General features: G+C 39.0%; 2 protein-coding genes across 2 annotated transcripts; both read right to left on the bottom strand.

Moving 5' to 3' along the window:
- Positions 1 to 283: 283 nt before the first annotated feature.
- Positions 284 to 5,867, bottom strand: LOC149117634 (uncharacterized). Its single transcript, XM_089283251.1, has 2 exons — positions 1,878 to 5,867; positions 284 to 1,810 (listed from the first exon to the last, which is right to left on the bottom strand). Exons 1-2 carry the CDS (start codon positions 5,704 to 5,706, stop codon positions 1,731 to 1,733), a joined length of 3,909 nt encoding a protein of 1,302 aa, XP_089139377.1. The 5' UTR covers positions 5,707 to 5,867; the 3' UTR covers positions 284 to 1,730.
- Positions 5,868 to 12,090: 6,223 nt separating this feature from the next.
- Positions 12,091 to 15,273, bottom strand: LOC110046277 (homeobox protein EMX1-like). The gene is made up of 2 exons (XM_020751966.2): positions 14,708 to 15,273; positions 12,091 to 13,294 (listed from the first exon to the last, which is right to left on the bottom strand). The coding sequence occupies exons 1-2, from the start codon at positions 15,009 to 15,011 to the stop codon at positions 12,906 to 12,908; spliced, it is 693 nt and encodes a 230-aa protein (XP_020607625.2). The 5' UTR covers positions 15,012 to 15,273; the 3' UTR covers positions 12,091 to 12,905.
- Positions 15,274 to 17,435: the final 2,162 nt, after the last annotated feature.

The following is a 17,435-nucleotide window of genomic DNA, read 5'->3' as shown; positions in this document are numbered from 1 at the left end:
ACTACATTTATAGTAACTTCATATAAGACTACACCGTCTGTAAGGGAGAACACTGGGTCATAGTCCTGGTCACACACGTTTTGTAACCTCCAGTAAGGGAACATGCATCAAAAGGGATCACTGAGTCAGTTTTGGCCACACCCAAGGACTCCTCTGTTAAGGGGGCACTGCTTGTTTGTCTTGTAAACCCAGACATCTTCCCATGATGAGAGACAACTGCATTCACAGACTAATCAGTCTAGCTTGTTCAATAATTGACTCACAAAACTACTCATCAAACAAATATACTGCAAAATATTTATTACTGCAGAGATTTCGCATGGAATTCTTTGTTACAGTCTGAATTATAAAAAACCTACGGCTGAATGCATATTTTTAAAATTAATATCCAGTTAAAGGATGGTAGCTGACAGTAATTATCTATGTTTTAACTAACTATTTTGATTCAGTGATTACTTGATGATAAATTACTGTAGCCTATTGTATATTTTTTTTCAAACAAACTCGTCTACATTAAGTGAAACCTGAATGTGGCTTGCTAGTTGACTGCATACAATTTTTTAAACATTTTTTTCAGTTTTTCTTATACAACTAACATTTTGATCTCTGTATAACAAAACTAAGTTTATTCTAATATAACAATAGTGATCGTGGCTTGTGTTTTTAACAAGTCTGTAGACCACACACCTGCTGATTGGTCAACAGCTATTTGACTATTTCCAACAGAAACTGATACACTTGATCTGTTGCAGTATTCACACAAAAGTCCAACTCAGAAAATGTTACATAAAATTTGTATCTTGACTGATCACACAAGTACATTAAACTTTATGCATATTTTACAAGCAGCATTTACAAGTAGCATTATAAGTAAGCTAGAAGAGTGGTAGGCTCAATTTCTGCCTCTCTCAGGTCTGGTCCCAGCCACATCTCAGGAAAGATGCCTGAGATGTGGCTTTCCCTTTGGGGGAGAATGCTTAGGCATCTTTCCTGAGATGTGGCTGGTAATCGAGCCTAGAAGAGTGGCCCATGAATCAGTTTGGTTTTGTAGCTTTAATCAGGTTCATTTAATGACAAAGTTTGGCCACGTCTGTCACATTATGCCACATTGGAGTGACAGCTGATTCATGCAAAATTCTGATCTTCTCATGTGCCGATCTAATTCACCAATGACTTCCTGAATTTTTTGTATGTAACTAGTTATGTAGTAAGGTTTCACTGTAGCCTTATCTTGTGTTGCTTTACTGTTGGACACTACATGTAGTGATAAGATTTTGCTATTTGCAGGTGAGTTTTGATAAAAACCAGACAAAAAAAATCAAATTTAGTTGCCTTCGGTTTGGCACATGAGAACAGCAATTTGTTGACATTTTTGGTGCATCAAACAGGTGTACAGTCAAACCAAGGTCTCATTAAGCCAATTTATAATTTCCATCTCTTCTAGCACACAATTAACAGTCCATTAGGACTCTTCCTTTAACATTCCAATCTACTACATCATCTATTAGTGTATCACTCAAATCTAATAAACCTTATCCATCACTTTACTCATCTTTATGTGCTACTACAACCATGAATGCTTAACAAAGAACTATATTGAAAATTTAAATCTTTCAAATGCTCCATCAGAAAATTAAGTTAGCCCAAAGGCTTAACTCAGTTGTTTACATCTCTTAATGCATCACAGAGTTGTAATACACCTTCCTCTGTTCTCTTGTTACCACTTGGTTCTACACAAAGAGTTTACAATTTACATCTTCTAATGCATCACTCAGCTGTAGTTTACCACGTTCAGTTATACTGCCATTCCTCACGTTCAACTACATCTTCTAATGCATCACACAGGTGTAATAAACCTTGGTCAGTTTTTCTGATACCTGAAAGGTCCAACTTGGCAAGTTTACAATTTACGCCTTTCAATGCAGCACACAGGTGTAATACACCTTGGTCAGTTATACTGTTACCTGAAAGGTCCAACTTGGCAAGTTTACAATTTGCGTCTTTCAATGCAGCACACAGGTGTAATACACCTTGGTCAGTTATACTGATACGTGAAAGGTGCAACTTGGCAAGTTTACAATTTGCGTCTTTCAATGCAGCACACAGGTGTAATACACCTTGGTCAGTTATACTGTTACATGAAAGGACCAACTTGGCAAGTTTACAATTTGCGTCTTTCAATGCAGCACACAGGTGTAATACATTTTGGTCAGTTATACTGTTACGTGAAAGGTCCAACTTGACAAGTTTACAATTTGCGTCTTTCAATGCAGCACACAGGTGTAATACACCTTGGTCAGTTATACTGTTATATGAAAGGTCCAACTTGGCAAGTTTACAATTTGCATCTTTCAATGCATCACACAGGTGTAATACACCTTGGTCAGTTATACTGTTACCTGAAAGGTCCAACTTGGCAATTTTACAATTTGCGTCTTTCAATGCAGCACACAGGTGTAATACACCTTGGTCAGTTATACTGTTACGTGAAAGGACCAACTTGGCAAGTTTACAATTTGCGTCTTTCAATGCAGCACACAGGTGTAATACACCTTGGTCAGTTATACTGATACATGAAAGGTCCAACTTGGCAAGTTTACAATTTGCGTCTTTCAATGCAGCACACAGGTGTAATACACCTTGGTCAGTTATACTGTTACCTGAAAGGTGCAACTTGGCAAGTTTACAATTTGCGTCTTTCAATGCAGCACACAGGTGTAATACACCTTTGTCAGTTATACTGTTACCTGAAAGGTCCAACTTGGCAAGTTTACAATTTGCGTCTTTCAATGCAGCACACAGGTGTGATACACCTTGGTCAGTTATACTGTTACCTGAAAGGTGCAACTTGGCAATTTTACAATTTGCGTCTTTCAATGCAGCACACAGGTGTAATACACCTCGGTCAGTTATACTGTTATATGAAAGGACCAACTTGGCAAGTTTACAATTTGCGTCTTTCAATGCAGCACACAGGTGTAATACACCTTGGTCAGTTATACTGTTATATGAAAGGACCAACTTGACAAGTTTACAATTTGCGTCTTTCAATGCAGCACACAGGTGTAATACACCTTGGTCAGTTATACTGTTACCTGAAAGGTCCAACTTGGCAAGTTTACAATTTGCATCTTTCAATGCAGCACACAGGTGTAATACACCTTGGTCAGTTATACTGTTACCTGAAAGGTTCAACTTGGCAAGTTTACAATTTACATCTTTTAATGCATCACACAGGTGTAATACACCTTGGTCAGTTATAAAGCTATTCCAGAGGCTCAACTGGGTGAGGTCATGCAGGTGCTTTATGAAAAATGTAATTGCTATGCAGTCAACAGGAGTTACTCGGCAGTGAGACAAATCTATTCTGTTGTTAAACTTACTGTCCTTCTGCAGTTCAGAAGCTGCCCTCTCTACCACAGCTTCATCTTTGTACTCATGCAAACACTTCATCATGAGAACAGCCTCCTGTCTTGTTTCCTTGTTTACTGTCAAAGAGTTATGCAGAAGACTGACAAGACTGTTTACAGCTTCACTTCCTTGGCCACAAAGCAGACCTGCCACAAACTGAATAACCATGTGCCATTTTGGATCTGAAACATTCAAGGCAATGAAATGACTGAGGTCATTGGGGTTCATCTTTGTGATTTCTCTGGCAGCAAGCAACTCTTGGAAAGTCAGGTGAATGAAGCAGAAATGGGATCTAAATTGTAACCAGGTAATTTCACTGTCTGGCATACGGTTAAGCAAGCCACAGTTTTCCATTCCAAGCACTTCCATTGAATCAAACACCAGTCGCCTTTCTTCTATTCCTGTTTTGGCCAATGATCCTACTTGGGTTAATGTTTCTTCTATGGAATCTGAAAATGCTGCATTTCCCATCAGGTACTCCTTTGTCAGTAGTTTACCCTTAAATTCTGGGTGATGCTTGAAGATGAACAATCTCAGTGTTCCTTCATAAACCTCTGTTGAAGTTGTTGGTAAAGCTGTATTTCCTGAATCCTGGTCTTCGAGTGTGATCAACTTTTCCAAAAAGGAACAGACAATGAAACTGTTTACTGGAATGTAGCACAAAGACAACAATTCTAAATTGCTGCTGATATGTTCCCATATTCTTCTCACTATCACTGTGTTGTATGTACAAAATTTGTGAACATATTCTTCAACTTTTTCTGGTGTAAATCCCATGATCTCCACCCTTCGGTCAAACTCAAGTCTTGCAAGACTCTGCACTACATTGGGTCTACAAGTTGTCAGAACTGTGGCTCCAGGAAGCTGGTTTCCTTTCATTAATTTCATGTAAAGTGTAGAGAATGGCATTGCCTCTGTTGGACCATTACGACCTTGTGCCTGCTCCTCCTCCAAACAGTTTTCATGGTGCTTAAATTCATCCAAACCATCAAATAGAAGAAGTACTTTCTCTGGGTTGTCTAACATGTATTGGAACACCTCATTGTCAATGCCTCCTTCTGGACATAAAAGACTCATGAGTTGTTTAAGAGATATCTTGTCTGTTGTCTCATTGAACCATCTGAACCGAAACAAGAACAAATGTTCAAAGTTTTTGTTGCCAGTGCTGTCACGAAATAGACCACCCTCGCTCCAGTCACGCGATAGTTTCGTACATAGTATAGACTTTCCGATTCCCGGACGACCAACTACAAGAATTTTTCGAGGATCTTGGGTATCTTCGTTGGGAAGAAATAACTCTTCAAGATTCTTCATGGATAGTGCTCCACGCTGGGGCTTCAAATAGATGTCAAATATTTCGCGTCTATCTGACAAGTCTTCAAACACGTGTTCCGCTCTTCCCGTGTAAATGACAAGATCAACGAAAATGTCGTTCAAAATATGCCGGTTTTCTCTGCTCTCTTCCGGCCGAGCAATCAAGGGTTCAAGAAATTCCGTTTCTTTACAAACTCGTCCTTTCATTCGCAATGTGTGCTCACGCAGCGTGACTGGAGTTCTATTCCTGTTGAAAAAGTACTTTTGGCAAAATTCGGAGTCGAAGGTGAACTGTTTACTTCGTTTTGCTTGCACTAAAAGATAGCACAATTCTGCAAACACGAAGACAGAAAGTAAAATGTTCACTATCCAAATTCCTCTCGCGCAGGTAGCGTTGTCAGATCCAACAGAATTGTCACAGTTTATCGTGGCTGTGGCATCATGTTTAGTCGTATTCAGTACTGTGGAATTGACTGTAGGCTTTACGGTCGGTGAAACGCAGATAAACTCTGTAGGAAAGCCCTTTGAATAAAACGCGCAGTTCTGCAACACTGTAAACACGATCGCTAACATGCATCGGACAAGCAGATGAAGACAGTAGGAATAAAACACTCGACGAGTTGTCACTGTTGGTCGAGGGCGAGGGTTTTCTGGATTTGCTTTCAGTGCGGTTTCTAGCTCATCAACTCGCGATTTAACAAAGCACCAGGAGTAAGCGATGCACACAGCCAAAAGAGGAACGAAACATAAAAGGACAAATCCACAGAGTGGAAAAGGAGAGTTATACTGCTCGTCATATTTCCTCAAACAGTCGTCACGAGATTCGGGAGAAGAAGGACAGCGAAATGTTCGACGTTCGCTGGTTCTCAGATGTCCCGTGTATCCAGCAAATATCACTAAAGCTGGAAGATAGGACAGAGCTACGATGTAGCCAAAAGGACTGAAATACTTTGAAAGTAGATAGTCTTTTACACATTCCATGATCTTCCATGCTTAGCAACCAGCAACAAATCGAAACGAGACGGGCGTCGTCTGTGCTACCCAGACTCTCAAAGAGCGTCTATTTGTAGTAACATTAACAGACAGACAGAGATTTAAAATTCCCGAGCAGGGGTGAGAGGGGAAATCTTCTGATTGTGGGCACGCGTCTGAGTAGTTGTCTATCTCCCAGGCTCCTCGCGGCTTCGCCGCTCATTAAGGCTTTGCTTAAAATCGTCAAGCTACGCAGGCTAAATCTACGAAACGCTCTTCATCCAAGATAAAACCCTAAAATGAACACTCAATCTGACTCAATTAAAGCAAAACGTATTTAGTACTTAATCAACACTCTCTACATTCTACATTGTACAGTTTTTTAATCACATGCGACGAGACTTTCACAGGCATTCTTGGTATATAAAGAACTCATATGAATCTGACTTTCAGAATTTGAAAATGATGAACGAGTCATCGAAACGTCATTCGATATTATTATTATTGTTGATTTTTATTTTTAATGTATGTATGTACCCAAACCCTCTCGCCCTAGGCAGGATTACCTCATGTGACAGAACAAGGCTCTGTTTTAGCTCAGTTGTTTTTTCAACGAACAGAGACCCGAGAGTGGGCGTAACTCATTAATTGAAATTCTTTCCTTTATCAGCTCTGTTCAGTAACATCGAAAAGATTGCGACAGTAATTTTATAGCTTTCCATGGGGTATGGATATGGAAAAAAAATAAATACACCTTGGTTTTATCGTTAAGCTTTGTATTTTGGTTGGCAAGCTGCGTTTGTTCAGTTTATTTATGTTTTGTATGAGGCCTCTTTGCCTACATGAACCCCCACTGGTGGTTAACTTTTAGACCACGGTGGATTTGAATTTAAAATTAAGCCTTTGAACAATAAACAAAGGTATACAAAAAACAAATGCTTTGCAGCTGCCAGATAAAACATTTTTTTTTTCAGAGTGTTTCAGAAAATCTCAGGATTCACGTACAACTGACTGTTTGAATGAAGCCAGACATTATGGCAACAAACAATAGACTGCAAGGCTGATACTACGTGAAAGACGTTTCGAGACACCAACATGACAAAACGAAACGTCTGTCACGTAGTAACAGCCTTGCAGTCTATTATTTGTCATCATATTTTTATCTCTTGTAGATCCTACGTTAGCAGCGTTTTTCTTATGCGGTCCCTTGCAGTTTCTGATTTCTCATTATGGTAACATCCGTTTATTTATCTATTTATTTATTTATTTATTTATTTATTTTTTAGAATTCTGTAAGACGCTATGCGTTAAAGATATACTAAAAAAAATAAATATACATGAAATATATATATGAAAAATTAGTTTTGGCCACGGCTCTGAGCCACAAAAAGCTGCATAAAACAGGCAACTCTTGTACCAACCAGTTTGCCTGATATCAACCCGTTAAAAACTATTTGGTTACGATGCTTAATTTGCTTTTGTTAAAAGATAAATCAGTTATCGACTATGTACAGTCGGGAGCTATACATAGTTAGAGGGAAGTAAAGTCTAAAGGGATTGTTTCAATTCAATGATTTGACTTTTCGACCAGACGTATCCAGTAGCTGGAAATGTAGTGACAAGAGCTATGGCCGTTTAACAATTCTAGATAAATTTTGGATGAATTAAGTGTAGGTAATTATACGGTTTCGAGTTCAATTTGGAATTAATTTGCACGAGCGAGTTTTTCAAAAAGCTGAAATTGCACGAGCCGCTTCGGCGAGTGCAATTTCAGCTTTTTGAAAAACTCGCAAGTGCTAATTAATTCCAAATTGAACGAGAAAAACCGTATGATTACTTATTAATAATATAAACATGAAAATATTCGCGTGGAGGAAATGCCGGAAGATCTTTCTTGAACCCATTTTTTCTCATTCGAGAAAACTTTTTTCAAAGTTTCCGCACTAAATTTTCGTCATCATTTTGTGTGATATCATTGGTTTAGAAAATTTCCTATTTTCTTTCAGCCAATCACAATCTAGAATTACGATGTGTAATTTGCACTGGTGTTACACTTTTTGCACTGGTGTTACACTTGAACTGCGCTGCTCTCAGCCAATCAGAATCGAGTAATTTTTTCACGTATATTATTATTGACACAACACTCTCTTACCAGCACATTTATATTTCGCTTACCAATTTTCAAAAGGATCAAAAAGTCTCAAAGAAGTTTACATTCTTTGAATTTGTTCTCTCAATTCCTGTTAGCAAAGCAGAATCATATATACTCTTTCGAAATTTCTCGAAATGTAGGTACACCTAAAACAATGCTGGATATATCACTTATGGTTTATTTATTTTTTTTATTTCTCAGTTTTAGTTTATTTATTTCACAAATGGTTGGAATTCATGTAGACGCACCCCATCAAGGTACTCATTTATTTAACTACTAGCATTTTACCCCCAAGATCTAATAAAACAAATAAACGCCAATTCTTGAGAACTGTGGCAAATTTCCAATTCGTTTTATAAAACGTACTTCTTCGTAATTGAACTTAGTTTGTTTATAGAACTTAAAAATAAAATGACCTTCTCGAGACTTGGTACAGCTAAGGGCGGGATAAATAACGGAAGTTGACCAAAAGTGAATATTTTCAGTCTTCAGATATTTGATAAGGTACAATAATAAACAAACACAACAGTTAAAGGTAAGCGGATAGCGTATCTTTTCTGAAAGCTTTGATCTTGTTCGATATCTCAAGATATTAATGTTATTATGACATAGTTGTTCCAGCAGTTATCTTCGGGTAGATATGCTTATTTTTTCTCCAATGGATTCAGTCCACGCCCGGAGTTCCTCCATTTCACGCATTTTCAAATACAAATTGACAAATAATCTCGTCGGTTGGTTGTTTCTGAAATATATCCAATCAATTTAATTCAATAACTTTTTTTCCCGAATCTCCCCTCTAACGGCGCAGTTTGTAATGCTACAAACAGTTTCGGAGCAGAATGCGCGAAGATCTCGCGTGATTAAAGACAGACGTGTCTCGCAACGCGCGCGAGTCGTGCAAAACTTCACACTCTATCAAATTTCCAAAAAAGGAGTTGTACTAATGCTCGTTTCGAAAATACATACATACATACATACTTTATTTGTAACTCCCCAAAGGGGCTTTTCAGTTACAAAAGGAATAAAAAAGATAAAAATACGTTAATTAAAATGAATAAACAAAATGGGAAAGGAGTCTAAAATTAATTACAGTATTAAAGATTTAAAAATTTACAAAGTTTAAAATTGAATATTAAGAATTTACATTATTAACATTTAAAATGTGTTTGATCAAGTGTCCCTTAAAAGCTTTCACAGAAGGCAAACTTTTCAAATCATCACTCAGCTCATTCCAGATTTTTGCTCCGCGATATGCAAATGATCTTTGTCCGGTAGCCAGTCGGCAACGTGGAATGTTTAAGTCATTACTCTGTCTGGTGTTTCTTGTAGCGATTTGAGATCGGAAAATGAATTTATCAATCAAGTAGTCTGGAACAAGATTATGAATACATTTGAAAGTCATCACAGCGTCATGCTTCTGCTACTCAAATCTTCGTAATGTTTTAAGGATTTCGTTCCCTCAATTTTGAACACGCAAAAAGGAAACAAATTTAAGTTGACTCAGCTGAGACAAAATGGTCAACCGTATTTCATTTGTTGTGAAGAAATGTGTGGAATTAGTGACACGCCAGGAGGTTTTGACTGGTTTTCTTGTCACCACACGCACGTGCTGGGATGTCAGTGAAGTGCTCTTAAATGGCGTACAAAATAACCTGAACTTTCAAGCGTTTGTACGAAGTTTGCTTGATCTTAAAGTCCTTCATTAAATTTCTTATCATTGAAGTTGTGTGGGGTATTCGCTGACAAACTATTAATATAACGACTCTGAAATATGGCAGCGATCTACAATTTAATACAATCAGTATTTGGTAACATGGGGAAAATATTGGATTATATCACACCCGTGTAAAAAATACATTCCTAAGTGAGGTCTGCAAATGCGGATATCATACACTGAAACATTCTGCGCTAAAAACAGGCAGCTACCTAACTACATTGCGTTTTACAAGGAATGTGTCGTTTTTAAGTGGCCTACCAGCAAACTCTAATTCTTTCTATCAATTTGTGTCAATTAATGCTTTAAACGTCTTAACACCCCCAGCTTACAAGGCGAAAATATACGTGACAAAGATTCTGAAACTCTTAACCTAAGACAAAAGCATGTTATACTTGAGCTTTGCTGAACGCTGGTTGTGTTCAAGAATTAAAGGTCAAGATTTTCAGTCTGTTTAGTTTTAGCGATAGCTCTCGTGTTGTCTTCTTGGTCACGAAAATTTGCTCCATAATTGCTCTCCTCACTCAGGTGTTATAAATGGATATCGCTGATTTGTTAGTGAAGCTGACAGACATTGGGGATTATTACTCATTGCCCTGCATATCTTACAAATTATTTCTGGAAAGTACAATTATACGCCAAAAACAATTCGCTATAGCACGACTTTTCTGACCTCCAAAACCGTAACTGCGTCATTTTGACTGTAGTTGAACGAAGGAAGGCTTTCAGCTATGTCGCCCTAATCATTTCCTAAAACGGTTTTTAAAACGTTTATTATCGCCTCAAGCGTTTCCTTTGCCTTACAGCAATACTTCATCGACAGCAAGGGGTACGTGTCTTGTTGAAGATACAAACCTTATGTCTTGCTTAAGCAACGAAACATCTTGATTCACTGAGCGACTGAAGTGCGTTCTGAACATTTCTGCTAAGTTCTTGCCAGCTACATAGGTTAATTCAATAGAAGTCGACATTTAAAAATATCACTTGGTAATTCCCGGTTCCTTTTTTTTGGTGCCGGCAAAACAGTAGCTAAATGCATATAAAATTCGTTATCAGCGCTGCAAACTTGCACACTGTCAAGCCATTTGACCTATAAATGCCTTCAGCTATTTTAAAGTGTGGGAAAATTCTAAACTGGAACATATTATTTCCAGCCAAAGACTGAAACTATTCGTATGATTTCGAGTTTGAACTGGTCTTGAATGACCTAACCCTTTACTGACCAAATTTGGTACTCACTCAGAGCTTATGAGCGAAAAGGGCGATGATTTCGTTAAATAGATGTTCTTGTAAAATACCCCGTAAACAAACACTGATTAAACGTGAGTAGGCGTTGCAACGTTTTCTCGCTATCTGAGAGTTTCCTTCAAACGACGGACCAATAGGAAAGGAGATAAAGCGATTCACATGATCGACTGTTGAAAAGCTTTTTGCCTGCCAAGAAGCCGCCAAAAACTGTTTTGATGCCCTTTTGCAAAAGAGAGACCTTCTTTTGCGAAACATTTCAAAATTTTATTGGGAGCTGATGTTCTTTTAAGTTCTAATAAGTTCTTAGCACCGAAAGATGTAACTCTTTCTAATTAAGTTTCGCTGACTTTGACTGATCACGAACAGATATCACAAGAGATTTCAGCCAGAAGCCCTCACTCATACCCATCTGTCATGTCGGAAATTGTCTCCTTCCAGATTACCTAGTTTGGATCTTAGAGATAAGACCGTAATGTTATACGTTGCCAAAGGACTTCAGGATTAAAAACTTATCGTGTTTTCCATGCGGGTAACTTCTCTTGTCTCCAAAAAAATTCTTGAGGCAAATATTTAGGTGTGTCTTCAGCGAACGCAGATTAACTTCGATGGCAACGGGTGACCGAATTATGCGTTTTTTCTCCCATTTTTTGCGTCGTAGAAAAACAGATTCCATGCGAACAAACTGGAATGCGTGAGAACACACGTAGCAAATAGAAATTGCTTGCAAGAAGAATATATCCATATTACATGGCAACATTCCCTAGATAACTTGATCGCTATCGGTTAGAAGTTCACTTAGGGCAAATCAGCGTTGTAGATAAAAACAGCGAAATCTAAAATATTCATCGTGTGTTTACAATAAGCATGAATAACCCTTCTCCAAATTGGTTCATAGGTAGTTAGAAAATTTGGTCCCAACAGCTTGAAATATTTCTATTCCGAGGTTTTTTTCGGTTGTTCTAACAAGGTTTTATAAACACAATAGTTTCAAGTGCAGCTGAATGTTATCTGGCACGGACAGTAAAGAAGCCGCGAGTCATTTGAGATAAAGTAAACAAATATGTTTCGATTTATGAGATGTTACCCTTAGATGTTACAAACACCCATAGAAGTCTCATAGCTGAGAAATTGGAGGCAATGCTTTGTCGTTAATGATTCAGGAAAGAGTCAATCTTTTCCACCACCTTTTAATTTGGCAAAACTGGCAACGCCCAACGATTTTGCCTAGCGTAGAATCAGCTACTTTGGTGTTTAATAAAGAGATACAACGAGGCCATAATTTTCTATAAACTATTTATTTGAAGAGTAAACATTATTGTTATAAATAACATGGATGTTGCGTCAAGCGGTATAATGCGATCACGCAATAGCATTATTGTTATGTACATCTCGAGTGAAAAAGCACTAGTGCTTCATACAGCCATTGAGGCTCACTAGAAAATACTTAACTATGTACAAGTTAGACCTTAAGCACGGATTTATCAAGCTAAATACGGCCATTTAGTGTAAGAGTCTGATGGAATGATCTCAGTAATCAAACGATTATTCTGCAGTTGCCTTTAGTGCCGTGAGATACGGAGGCGTATTGCATGATGTAATTAGTTATCATTAGCGCGTATTATCCGGGAAGTCCATACGGAAAAAAGCTGTTTTTATAGTCCCTATCGCATCAGTGTAGTGTGTTAATCTGCTCGCCTTAAAAAGTCGTTAATAATACCAAATACCTTGACATCTCCTGAAAACATTACTTAAGTATTTGCTCATTATAAAAGTTGTTACAGATGTTCTAAAAGTCGGCTAATCGGACTAAATGGAGTTTTCTTCCAGCCTTTAATAAACTCTTATGTGCGCACTACTAGAAAAATAGATAAACCGATTGATGAAGTATTGTGCCGCAATAAACGAACAATTTGACATCAATGCGGTGAAAAGCAAGTGCTTACACAGCATAATTTCGTCACCGCCAGTCTTTAACTAGCGCGAATGGAAAAGAAATTACCGCGGTACAGTTCAGTTCGGTATTAACTAATTTTACCTCTAGCCTTCAGCGCATCTCTGCTTATCTCATAAAGTGCTCTAAAGTACAAATTGATTCTAATTATGTTTTCTAGAGGTATTATCGTAATCGGCGTGGAATAGCACACCAGTTTCGGGTCCAAAATGGCGCGTCGTTAACTGCCATTTTCGTACATGGTGTTCGCCTTTTCTTTTTTTGCTTTTCCCCAACTTTTCTAATTCCTCGTCTCGCTTAAATTTTATTCTTCGGTTTTGAAACCAAACTTTTACCTGCGCCTCGGACAAGTCCAATTCCTTGGCGATTTTCTGTCTTTCTTCCCCAACAATATAGTGATTTCCAAGAAATCGTTTTTCCAGTCGCTTGAGCTGTTCCGCTGAAAATGTAGTGCGCGCCCGTTTCTTTTTGGGTGGGTACATGCCCGGATCATCGATTTCTCCGAAGTCTGCTCCATAAGGGTAATAATCACCTTTGGAAAAATAAAACACAAGTAAATAAATAAAAGGTTAAGTTCCCTGACGTTAAAAAAGGGGCAACTTTCTCCAGTCAGGCACGCTTTGATGGCAGAAAAAAAAAGTACTTGAAATGCGTTGACCTTTTATCAGCCTTGACTGAAGATTTTTTTCAGCTCAGTTTGCGCGCGGTCACTGGTTCGGAAAAGGGTTGCATGGTTTATGCCCCATTATTTTTATGGTACTTTACGTTTAAGTGCTGAGTTATCTCAAGCCAGGAAACAAGTTGTTTACTTTCTTTTTCCGGTCAGGAATTGTTAAACGTTTCTGTTAATAGTTGAGGTTTCTGAGGGCGGATTCCAGCGACTTCTGCTCTTGAAGTTCAACCGCTCGAGAGATTGTAGAACTACTAATTCTTTGTATGACTGAACTGGCTATTTTATCGACGAAGCACAAATATTTGAGGGTCACAAAGTTTTCTTGTTGTTAAAATTGAGAATTTACAGACGACTTTCAATTCCACACTCGGTTGGTAAACACGTCAAATATGTGTTGGGTTTTGTAAACTTGCTCAAATCATTACCGGTAAGTGAGCCCTATACATGGCAAAAAGGGAGGTATGCGCTGGCATTTAGAAATACAGACGAAAGATTTCTTGTCAGATAACTAGATGAAACAAACAAGAAGACAAGGCTCAATTTCCGATGTCGACCCTTTGGGACAAGACAATTCGCTTCTGTTAAAGACCTTCTTAGCTATGATAATGTTTTTGGAGCGCTACGAAGATGACTTCATTTTATTTCTATTCACGATAATTGCTCAATTCTAGCGCGTGATATTTTGATGAAGCAATCAATCAGGTCTGTTAACAATTTGTTATACCCGCCGAGAAGAATTCATCTCGCCGCTATCGGTGTTTTACATAATTTTCTAACGATTTCTTTGACGCTAGTTTACAATTGCGCTATCTCTCTGTCGTCCACCACTGACTAATATACCCATCAATGGCCAGTTTTATTGGAGGTTAAACGGATGCGTTCGCTATTTTATGATCATGACGAGATAGAGCTGAATTGAATATTTGCGAGTGTTAACTTGGTTATTTGTTCACCCCGCGCGCCATGTATGTTTCGCGCGTGCCATTTCCAACGCTAATTTACACCAGTGTTGTTTAACTTGGGTAGTCCTAGCGTAAGGCAAAAGTAAACAAACATACTGCTAGACCTATGCAAATACGCTAAGAAGTTTTAACAACACATAAATAAAACCACGACAACTATTAAGGAGCATTTCGAGTTCAAATGAATTGATAAGTTTTTGAAGAGCGTCAAATGAGTACAACATGTCTGTTTGAGCCGCGCTTACGATCAACTGAAAACAGATTTGCTCAACGCGTGTAGGCAGGATTTCAAGTACCAAATTATTTTTACCTGGGTGAGGATGGCCAAGATACGGCAAATTCTGCCTCTGGTGCCACGAAGACATCCATGGCAGAGGCAAGCCTTGGTTGTTTGGCATATCGGACATGTAGCTGGGGAAATTCATCTCGTTGGAATACAAGACCTCTTGGAGAACCCGCGCAGATGGAACAACAGAGCTCGGTCCAGAGGCATGTGGTTGACACATCGTAAACGGCGGTGGCCTAGACGAGTTTGTGTTAATCCCGTAACTCGGCTCTTCAAAGCAAGGGGGGACTAAAGCTGGAATACTCATCCCATGGCTTGCCTGCAGCATGTTTGGAACAGTTCCCTGGTCAAGGACGCGATCGTGCCAAGAAAAACCCGCAGTTCTGTTTTCTCGCAAGTGCTCCGTGATCAGTTCCCAATTCTCTTGATGTGCCGATAATTTCTGCCTTTTAGCTCCTTATCTCGACAATCGTAAGGTCTGGAGTGCGTTTAAGACCGAGGGGGTTTTTACAGAAAGGGCAGACACGTTATTGGACAGTTCATTTCCTCAGATTCTGCAATGTGTCAACATGATGTCTTGATGAAGGAGGCATAAAGTTGCTTCTCAAGATGTGTAGTTCCGCAGCTTGAAAATTTAATTAGCAGATCGCATTTCGTCTCGCTTGGCGTGGCAAAACCTGAAGACCTACATAATCGCAGAGAGATAAGATAAGAGAGGCTCCTTTGTTTTCATTTCCACTGACACTGTTTGGATAGGGAGGCGATTTACAGAGATGTTAGACAAACGTTTATTTAGCGTAAAGGTGGATAGAGGGCTTGTATTCTTGTCGTCTTCGCCCGAGTGTGTCTTTACCTTCGTTTTCTGAAGCGTGCGAGATTATTTAGCACTTTCGAGGGTTCCATGGCTTACTAACTACTGCTAAACGACTGTCACACGAGCGGACAGACCACCAACCTGGAGTTTCGCATATTGGCATGCGATCTCGGTCAAGCGGATTCCGCGAAAACTATAAAGCAGACATCGGATTGTGTTCTCCGCAAAATTAGCGCTGCCGCGTTCTTCGAGGAATTTTCTCGTGCTCTGTAGGGTCAACAAGCCGTTTAGAGGCTATTCAGCTAAGAAATCTGCTCAAAGCTACGTTGGTTTTCGGTTGCGTCGCGATTCGTGATGCTCCGGTAACTAGCGGCAGAGTTGTTTATCCAATCCTTTTAGAGACTCCATCAAGTCGATGGTTATCAAACTCGGCAAAGCATCTTTCAACGTTCCCCGTGTTTCACTTTACCAAAATCTATTTAAACCGCAACGTATTGTGTTGGGCGAGGGGGAATTTTTGTCGAGCCATTTTCGAGAGTTTTAAGCCGTTGGTGATAAATTGACCTGCGCCAAAGCGGAAGCCGCAGAGTTTTTTAGGAATTTCTTTTTGCTATTTTAAACCTAGTGGCTTGTTCATAGGAAATTGGGTTTTTTGATCTATTGTCTGCTGGATTAATGCTGAAAAGTTGTGTCTGAAGGATAAAAAGTGCTCTAAGACACTTTTCGTTTTCGTCGCGAGCACGTTTGGAGGCGTTCATGGCTCCCCAGTTTTTTTATAGAACAAACTACCGAAAATAAAAGCGTTTAGCTTTTATTGCTTAAAAGGCTCTTTCCTGAGGTTTGCAGTTTTCAAGAGTTGCAGTAAAATTACATGGTATTTTGATATATTTTTTAAATCGTTGCGTGAGCTGTCGTAAAATAATTCTTTCCCGCTTAAGTCTCAAGACGTTGCATGTACTCAGGTAAGTGCACAGCCAAAATCAAATATTTCTTTCAGATTTAACGTTGATATGGGCAGACGTTAAAATAAAAGTGAAGAATGATGATCGCAGTAAATTTTCCAATTTAAGCAACTGGGAAAAAAAATTGGGCATTGCATATGAAATTTTGTATTTGCTTTACGCGTTAGCTGTTACCTCGTACCTCTTTAAAAGAAGTTTTCATGCCAAAGACATTTTTTGTTCCTCTGAAAACAGCATGCTTCCAGTTTGTAAACACATCATGAAAGTTAGAGGTGACCAGAAGGGGGGGGGGGGTGGGGGTGGGGGGTACTCCCCAAAGTTTTTGGTGGGGCTGTGCGACTCGAGCCTTGAAACCTATACCCGTATTCCAGACCAATATCTGTGAACTGATTTCCATACCCTATTTCAAACCTGAGTGAAAACTCCATAATCCATGCATTTCAGACGTCTAAAATTAGCCACAGCTCTGACATATGACCACAGCTCACTAGAATTGGCTGTCATTAACGGTAACATTTGATAAGGGCTACACATTTCGCAATGCTGATGTGGCAAAAAATAGTTCCTTGTGAAAAATACCCAATGCCATTCCAGAGTGAAAGACACCCTATTTCAGACCGAAATGGTCCCAATCTATATCCTTTTTCTACCAAAATCGGTCAAAAGCCATACCATTTGGGGCCGCACATACCTATATGACCCATAATTAGGGAGCAACCCCCTCCCCCCGAGAGGCGACATTCCGCTAAAGAAAACTTAAGTTTCTCATCACACTTTAACCCGAATATCTGATACGATTAGAGACCTTTCTTTACAACAGCTATCAGTTTCTGCTAAACAATCTGGTCAAGTTTATCGAGGTTTATCTGTGGAGAGCTTACTTGATCGATTTGGCGGCACACTTCTTCAGTTATTGCAAACATACGGTTTTTTGTCGACATCATTCCGGCTTTCAAACGCTGTTGTGGCCTCTTAG

Source organism: Orbicella faveolata, unplaced genomic scaffold, assembly GCF_042242905.1.
Source record: "Orbicella faveolata isolate gen_17 unplaced genomic scaffold, um_ofav_v1 contig_1, whole genome shotgun sequence".
NCBI classification, from domain to species: domain Eukaryota; kingdom Metazoa; phylum Cnidaria; class Anthozoa; order Scleractinia; family Merulinidae; genus Orbicella; species Orbicella faveolata.
The sequence above is the reverse complement of the archived record's forward strand: the minus strand, read 5'-3'. Positions and strand labels throughout refer to the sequence as shown.

What these genes read in the sequence shown, in the direction of transcription:
- LOC110046277 (XM_020751966.2), bottom strand. Translation starts at nt 15,011, where the DNA reads ATGCTGCAGGCAAGCCATGGGATGAGTATTCCAGCTTTAGTCCCCCCT. An exon ending in TCTTGGCCATCCTCACCCAG is followed by an intron (nt 13,295 to 14,707) that starts GTAAAAATAATT and finishes ATTTTTCCAAAG; the next exon opens with GTGATTATTACCCTTATGGA.
- LOC149117634 (XM_089283251.1), bottom strand. Translation starts at nt 5,706, where the DNA reads ATGGAATGTGTAAAAGACTATCTACTTTCAAAGTATTTCAGTCCTTTT. An exon ending in TGCCAAGTTGGACCTTTCAG is followed by an intron (nt 1,811 to 1,877) that starts GTATCAGAAAAA and finishes AGTTGAACGTGA; the next exon opens with GGAATGGCAGTATAACTGAA.